Below are 8,464 nucleotides of genomic sequence, written 5' to 3' on the forward strand. Positions count from 1 at the left end.
GAGTTGTTTTGTAGCTGACGGAAAAGGCAACACTTTTGATGCTGTTTGCGCTGAGACTCTGGGAGGGAGGGGGTCTGGCCACAAGGAAACAGGGAGGATGGTGGGAATGGGATGGTCCCCGCACCCCTGCCCCTTCCCATCGGGCTGCTGGGTAGCTTTGAGCTTCCCACCGACAGAGGGGTTAGGGTGGAAGACCCTGTGAAAGCCTGGACCTAAATGTGCAGGGCATGTGCTGAATTGTGGCAAGAGCCAGTCTCCCTGCCCCAGCCCCACCCTGACCTCAGGGCTGAGTATCCTGAGCGCTGACACTGGCCAGCACCCTACTGCAAGATATCAGAAGAGGTTTTTTTTTTTTAGGAGGGCAGCAGAGGCAGTGATGGGGAGCCCCTGGGAACCCCTTGAAATTGCAGGAAAAGTCTTTACATGGGAAGAGAGGGCGCAGACATGCAGGTGGTTGCTGAGAGCTTAGGTAATTCTGCCATCAATGACAGTACAGCCTCATTTGCACCCACAGCTGCCGAGGCCTCGGTCTTATTTGTGTTTCCTGTTTTGATTGAATGTTTCACCCACCACACCTCGGTTTCTCATGAGTCAAGAGTGGCATTCATTCAGTCGGGTGGCAGTTTCCCACAGAGGACCATCTTTTCACCAAGAAGATCTGAGAAATGCTGATTTAGCCCGATGGGTGTGGACAGAATCTAATACCAATGCAGAAATAGATATTGCAATACTATACTTGAAACTTTTCCAGAAATCCATTTCCAATGATATCCCAGGAGAAGTTAGTCACATTAGTGTCCCATGAACAAGTTAGAGTTCATTCGACACTGGTGAGGAATTTATTGGCGAACCAATAAAACACAAGGGGTCTCCTGGTCCCCTGACCAAGATGCTGCCCCCTCTTCACCTGGCAGCTAGCCGGGGGTGTGGGAACTAAGATCTTGAGATGTTATTGACCGTGGCCGCAGCCTTGCTCAGGCATGGGCCAGCACAGCTCCCGTGGCTAATGCTGTTCTCACCTAACTGCAAGCCATTGCTGGCAAGGTAGGGGGTCCTTCAGAACACCTGAGAGATCACAATCCGTCCCCAAGATGCGGACCTTTTGTCATGGTGACTCCATGGTAGCATAACTTTATTTATAAACTAAATGAAAGAAATCCTCAGTCATGTCTGTTCAGAATGAACCATTTTCTTTGGAATCAGGACACCTGAGCGGAGCTTCAAAGAGTTGTCTACTTTGTGGGTAACACACAAAGGAGAACTGTTGCCTACCTCTGCCTATTGTTTTCTGCAGTAGAAATTGCTAACTCTCTCGTGGTGGCTTTACGGGGCCTAAACACCAAAGTTTATCGTCAGGGCAGAAGTTAGCTGTCATTGCTTCGAAGCCCATCAGTCAGTCAGTTGGGAAACTTGGCACATGGGGCCTCCATTCACCTCCCACCAAGCTTCGGTGATATATGCAACGGGACCCGTTCAGAGCCCAGGAATGTCAAAGTCAGGAGGGCCTTTGCTTCTGGCTGCCATGTTTCAACTGCTGGGGTGAAAACAGGCTGCACTCTCCTGGCTACAAAGGAATGGGGTTGGACTCTGGTGCCGCAACTTCCACAACACCCTGTGCTTCTCCTGTAGAGTCCTTATGCTAGCGGGCAGATTTTTCATCTGTGTGATAGTTTGTCTCCCTCCCACTCTGTCTTATAAGTGCCACGAAGACAGATGCTATGTCTTTGGCTCGTCTTTCTATCCCCGGCATCTAGCACGGTCCTTGTGTATTGAAAGAATGAATGAATGTATGAATTAAAAGCTCCTGGGGAGTATGAGAATGGGGTCCTCAATCTCTAGAGAAGAAAACAGGCCCAGAGAAGCGACAAGTTACCCAAGATCATGTCTTAAAGAAGTGACCATGGTCTTTGCAAAAACCTAGAGTACAATTGTGTCCCAAAGGGAGTGGTCTTGGGTACAACTGAGAAAAATGTTGCTTCGTCTATAGTCCCCACATCCATGGTTCCCAAAGCTCGAAGAGGACCATTGATTTCTTAGGGCTCCTGCTTCACATGGGGCCAAATTATCACAGGGAGGATGTGAGACCTCACAGCCTCAGCTGTGAATCTTAGATTCCTCCGGCGTTACCCTGTGTTTCTTCAGCAGGGGTCGCCGTGCATGCATGTGTGAGTGTGTGTGTGTGTGTGTGTGTGTGCGTGCGCGCGCATGTGCGTGTGTTTTCTGTCATTCTCTGAAATGTTCTTCAGCCCTCCCACACCCACGGGAGGTGGGAGTCTGTTTTGTAGCTATGCCTACAGTCTCTCCACTGCCCAAGGTACTTCTGTGGCTTCTGAGCATAAAAATAGAATAAATAAAATAAAAATTTAAAAAACTCTACTGGCCAAGCACTGGCACCCGTATACGACGTTCTTTCTAGCCTGTGTCCACTTGAAGGGTTAGCAGAATCACCACATGGTTGTCTTAAGGATTTTGGTTTTTCTGATGCTGCCCCAAAGGAAAGGCGGACAGGTCCACACAGTCTCTGCTGAAGAGACTTCCTGTTCTCTGTTTAGGAAGGGAGATCTCTAAAGATCAGGGGGCTGTGGGGCCCAGGGCCCAGGAAGAGCCAAGGAAGGAACTCACCAGAGGTGTGGGGACCACAGAAGAAACTTGACTGATTTTCTGGCTTCTAGCTATGCCGGTACCTGTAATTGCCCCAGGGCAGAAGGAGGCACAAAGCTTAAGAGCCATTCCTCCCTTGGCTTAAGACTACGGTTGAGGCCAATGGCCTGTGCTCTCCTGCTCCTGACACTTCTCAAGGAGACTTTTCTGTCTGCTTATCCAGTGGCCCCAGAGGTCCTTCGATAAGTCCCTCTAGGCGAACAAAAACTTTCAATCAAAGAGTAAGGCCACCTCCCAGGCCTGCGTGCTGGGACCTTGCACACATGGGGACCCACGCCTTTGTCACCGTGAAGCAGAATCTACCCCTGCCTGTGGGCTGACTGCATTGACCTCCATGGTTCCGGGCAACAGAGGAGGGACACATTCACTCATGTGAAAGCTGTTCTGTGGCCCCTTTCATTTCCCCTAATCCCCACCCCCACTGGCCCCACCCCCTGTCTATTCCTCTGGCTTCTCCTCCTCTTAGACAAATGGCTAGTTACAGAGATGACCCCCAAGCCTGTGATCAGTATGCAGATGATGAGAACTGACATCCTGGAAGGAATCACAGATTTCATGTTGATTAAAAAGAAACTACCTTTTGGTTCTGGGCTCAGCATCCCCTTTCCTGGGATCTGGGCCTCTGCCCCGCCCCTGTCCCCACCCAGTTCCAGTAGCTCCTGGCCATCATGTCCCTTCACGCCTGTTCGGACCCCAGGCTGGCGATCTGACCAAGCAGAGCTGAGCCCCTTCCTCAGAAAGGAACGTGGATCCAGAGCAGGAGCATCCAGGGTTCGGACTGGATGGTCTCTTGAACAGAGGAGACAGAAACTCCGGAGCTAGAAATGGCCACAGGAAAAGGCAGTGCAGAGAGAGAGACAGAGAGGAAACAAACACACACGAGAGCAGCAGATCAGAGACAAAGTCCCGAAGACACTCCAGACCATTTCTGGGGTGCCGTGTCCCGCCCTTCATGCACGCAACCCCACTCTCCCCTTAGGACGGATCTGCCTTTTCAATTAACATCAGCAGAGGGACTTTTTGCTACTTGCGTTCAAGAGTCCTAAACTGTACTTTTCTGAAAGAAACCACGCAGCCACGTTGATGCTACCTAGTTCAGGCGGAGAACCAACACGCAGCTGAAGGGCAGCAGGTGCAAATCAATCGCCACACTGTTGTCCTTGTCCCTCTCACCCCCTAACGCCGGTCTGTTAGGGGTTTGACTCAAGGTCCGACTCCCCTGCAGGGATTGGCCTTGTGCACATGGGCTGCCCTGCAGCTCCCGCTCCTGTTACTGGAGAGAGGTCTGCAGCAGAAAGGGCGGGCGGAAGGTCAAGCGAGGCCAGTCCCCGGGCCTGCCCTTTGCCTTCTGCATCTCTGTGTCTCTGCCCGTCATTCAATCCCCAGAGAATGAGTGTTCTGGGCAATGGCTGGGTGGAGCAGAGGCACCGAGTGTAGCTGAATAAAGGCGCCCTGTGCAGGGCAGAAGCCGGAAGGAACAAGTAGGGGCTGAAATCCAGCCCACCGTCTTATGCCCTGCCACTGGGTGCCTGGAGGACGGGCCACCTTTCCAGACATGCACAAACGCCCTGGGTGGACTCGAAGTGGCCCATGGTTAGAGAGTCCCAGGCTGAAGGCGATGGTACCAGCGGCACAAGGGGGCCAGTCCAGTCTTTAAGGAATGGAGCGACAGGTGGCATCATTGCCACACTGTGCTCCTGGCAGCCACCGAAACCCAGTGGGGGAAAGTTCGGCCACGGCCACGCACATTGCCTTCTCTGGCAAATCTAGTCCGGGAGGAGCGCGGGTCTGTGTTTCACTGAAACTGAGGAGCACATTTAGGTGAGACCTCTTTCATCCCAAGCCCAAAACAATGCAGGAGAAACATTTTAGGTGTGAAGGCTGTTGCACATTCAGTAAGATGCTTGTTAGACAAATTGCTAGTTGGGTCAAGTATGAGCAAGACTGCCTTTCTAGCAGCAGGAGGCTTCCTCTCGCTTCCCTTATGTCCTCGGTTTGTTTTCCCACCGGCCTTGTGTTCTGGATTATGATAGAAAGGCGTCCCTTCTAGAAATGGAAACACTGAGAAGCCATGGAAGGAAAAAGAGAAAGGCGAGAGCTTTCCATAAGCTCTTTGCCTGAGTACATATACAAAGAGGTTTGCAACATTTCACAGAGGAATTCTGGTGAGCATCGAGAGCTGGGTCCAGCCTGGGCCGGCTTCGACAGACCCCTGCTACAGGCTCCGGTTCAACCTACGCCCACCCAACAGCCTCCCGGTGTAAACTGCCCTCCTGACCAGTTTGGCCATGATAGTTACTCCTGTCGATTATGCAACTATTTCAGCGGACAGTCTTTGAAGGTGCTCATCCAGACACCCGGCTCATTTTACACAGCCTCGTTCACCTCTCAAGAAACGGATCTTTAGGATTCTAGGCCTGCTAGGTTGGCCACAGGGCACAGACGTGTAGTGACAACCTCTGAGCCTTTTCTGGCCAGCAACACAGAGCTCTCCCACCCGTCAGCCCCCACGAGCCTCTCGAAATTGCCAGGAGCCAGCTCGCTGTGAGGGAAGGGTTCCAAGAGCACCCCTGAGCCCACACACCCTCCTCTTGCCCAAATTCCAAGTTAATCCCCAGCACCATCAGCACCCACCTTACTTTGGAGAAAAGGCGATGCCAGGTTACCCCAAAGAACCCAGGGGGAGCCTGACTCGGTGCTCCCTGGCCCCGGTGAGTCTGTGCTACACCAGTGAACACCCATGACTGCGGGCTACCCCTGATTAGACCCCTGGCCTCCCTACCTTTCCCAGACCAAAAGTCACGGGCAAGACATCTTCTGTTGTCAGTTGCTACCAGCTCTGTAAAATCTATGTGGTCCCTGGCAAAGCCCCACAGGATGCCACACCAGTGCCAGGCCGTACCCTCCTGGTCGGGCAGGACACAGTGATGGTGCGCTGGCTTCCTGTGTCCTTCAGGGCCACGTGGTCAGGACTGTTGGGTGTGAAAGCAGTGATGGTGCCGAAGTCCCAGAAATAGCCTCGGTACCAGAATTTGGGGTCGTCCTTCTCGTGGGTGTTGTGCTCACAGATGGCAGAAGCTGTGTCCAGCACAAAGCTTTCCTTGGCCTTTTCGTCCATGACCATGGCATCTGTCGAAACACACGTGAGTGTGCAGGCACACGGGCGTGCACACGCACGCACACACACATACACGCACCACCATTTTTTAAAACATGTTGCAGCAACTGACATTCTGGAGCAAAATCAGTTAAAGCATTGGAGGCCGATTTTTTCTTTTGCCAGTTCTGAGTTAGTGACTGTTATGGCGGAAAGATGTCCCCCTAAAACTCACACGTTGAAGTGTTAACCTCTAGTGCCTCAGAATGTGACGGATTGAGCCGTTAAGGAGGTAATTAAGTTAAAATGGCATCATTAGAATGAGCCCTAATGCAACCTGACTGGTGTCCTTACGAAAAAGGAGTTTAGAGGGTGCCTGGATGGCTCAGTCGGTTGAGCGTCCGACTTCAGCTCAGGTCATGATCTCACGGTTCATGGGTTCAAGCCCCGTGTCAGGTTCCCTGCTGACAGCTGGGAGCCTGGAACCTGTTTCGGATTCTGTATCTCCCTCTCTCTCTCTGCCCCTTCCCCACTTGCACTCTGTCTCTTTCTCTCTCTCAAAAAAAAAAGAAAAGAAAACATTAAAAATTTTTAAAGAAAAAGGAGTTTAGGACACAGAAAACAGGCCGAGGGACAGTCCTGGCAGGACACAGGGAGAAGGCAGCCCTCTGCCAGTCAAGGAGAGCCGTGTCCGCAGAAAGCAAAGCTGCCCACATCTCGACCTTCGACTCTCCAGCCTCTGGAAATGTGAAGAAATCGATTCTGTGGCTTCGGCCAGCCTGTCCGTGGCATCTGTTACGGCGGGACTGGCAAGCTTGTGCAGCAGCCCTGGAGAAGTCTTGTTCCCTGGCTGGAGGGGGGGCACCAAACATGGATCTCCTGCAAGAAGGAAGAAGGCCTCTCACCGTCACTTGTTGGGGGGCTCGAGGAGCCCGAGGCTCACTGTTAGCAGATCCTCTGCTCCCCCGCCCCCCAGCCCCCCACTCCGTTGTGGACCCTCAGGAAGAAAGTGAGAAGGTTCAGAGGCTTCTGCTGGCTGCAGCGGGCTGGGGACAGAGGGGGTCCCATTCTGTCCTTAGGAGCCGAGAACCTCCTGTTCCCTCCGGACAAGACCTGCGCGGGCAGCTCCGCACGTTGTGTGGCGAGGAGGTCATGCGCACCGTGTCCCCCTAGCAGGTGGCTGGGGGTGGGTATCTGAACAAGGAGCAGAGTTGGGAGCAGGGGTCCCTCTCTGTCAGCTAGGCCCCCCTCGGATGCCGCCTGAGACCAGCCCGCATGGCAGGCCCACGTTGCTGATGTGAACTGATGTGACTTGATGTTTTGTTCTCCTACCAACCTCACAAGGAAGATGGGGCGATGCCCAGCTTACAGGCCCAGACGCTGACCCAGGGAGAGGCACGACAGCTGTCAAGGTCAGCGCGCCAGGGGGTGGGGGCAGCAGAGCCAAGGCTGGTTCCCCGAGTCCCAGCCGAGGGATGTAGCCCGGAGACAGCCTGGAGGAGGCTCCTGTGACACTCATCTCTAAACCTGAAACCAGGGTGGAGCTCACCACTTCCACCCGAGCCCCTCACCGGGAATGCTTAGTTCATCTTTTCGGAGTCCACTCCAAAAGGCATTCTCATTTTATGGGCTTCTGCTGGGCTGGCGGAATATCTTAGCTCAGGACAGTCCCATTTCACCAAAACAAAACAGCACATTAAAAAAAAAAAACAGTGACTCCCCGGGGCACCTGGGTGGGTCATTCTGTTGAGCTGAGCGTCAGGTCTCAGCTCAGGTCATGATCTCTCAGTTCGTGAGTTCGAGCTCCACATTGGGCTCTATGCTGACAGCTCAGAGCCTGGAGCCTGCTTTGAATTCTGTGTCTCCCTCTCCGCCCCTGCCCTGCTCACACTCTGCCTCTCTCTGTCTCTCAAAAAATAAACATATAAAAATTATTTTTAAAAATACAATTCCCTATAAACCCTCAGTGGATTTGCTAAGCAGTGCCCTTGAGAAAGAAAAAGGGATGAGGGGAGCAGTGGGGAGGAGAAGAAAGGGAAAAGAGAGGAAAAGAAGTTTTTTTTTTTTCCTGAAACTCAGAAAAAGATGAGGCTACTGCTCCTTTTCTGACACCAAATGACCCAGGACAGGCTGTGCTTTGTTTTGAGGGAAGTGGTCCCTTTAAATCAAATTTCCCAAAACAGTAGATGTTAAGTGTTACTACAGCAACGGACTACAGGTTGTTTATAAATTGTGGAGCAGCCTGTGTTTGGGACTGAAAACTCACCAGCACTTCCCTCAAGGGTCCAACCGGCAGTGGTGGTTTCTGGTCAGCAGAGGGCAACAGGGTCACCAGAAAATTCCACACTAAACCTGGGGTCTCACCCTAAAGGGGCATTTTAACTATGCACAAGAATTAATTCTGAAGGGAAAGCCTTAAGTCAAACAAGGGGATCCCTTTAAGGGGGAAAATTTGTGGAAGTTTGGGGGCTGGCACTTGGATTTTTATTAAAATTTTTAAAAATCTTTATTTATTTTTGAAAGTGAGACACAGAGAGACAGCATGAGCAGGGGAGAGGCAGACACAGAATCTGAAACAGGCTGACAGCTCAGAGCCTGACATGGGGCTCAAACTCAGAAACTGTGAGATCATGACTTGAGCCGAAGTCGGACGCTTAACCAACTGAGCTACCAGGCGCCCCTCGGATTTTTAAAGAAAATAGATCC

At 52.2% G+C, this 8,464-nt stretch overlaps 1 protein-coding gene across 1 annotated transcript; it reads right to left on the reverse strand.

The window, feature by feature from the left end:
* Window positions 1–1,164: 1,164 nt before the first annotated feature.
* Window positions 1,165–5,785, reverse strand: TMIGD3 (transmembrane and immunoglobulin domain containing 3). Its single transcript, XM_077780139.1, is given in 5 exon segments — window positions 1,165–1,239; window positions 3,099–3,195; window positions 4,207–4,270; window positions 5,444–5,569; window positions 5,572–5,785. Coding segments are annotated over 5 exon segments (576 nt in total).
* Window positions 5,786–8,464: the final 2,679 nt, after the last annotated feature.

Source organism: Crocuta crocuta, unplaced genomic scaffold (genome assembly GCF_008692635.1).
Source record: "Crocuta crocuta isolate KB4526 unplaced genomic scaffold, BGI_CrCroc_1.0 scaffold364, whole genome shotgun sequence".
Classification (NCBI taxonomy): Eukaryota; Metazoa; Chordata; class Mammalia; order Carnivora; family Hyaenidae; genus Crocuta; species Crocuta crocuta.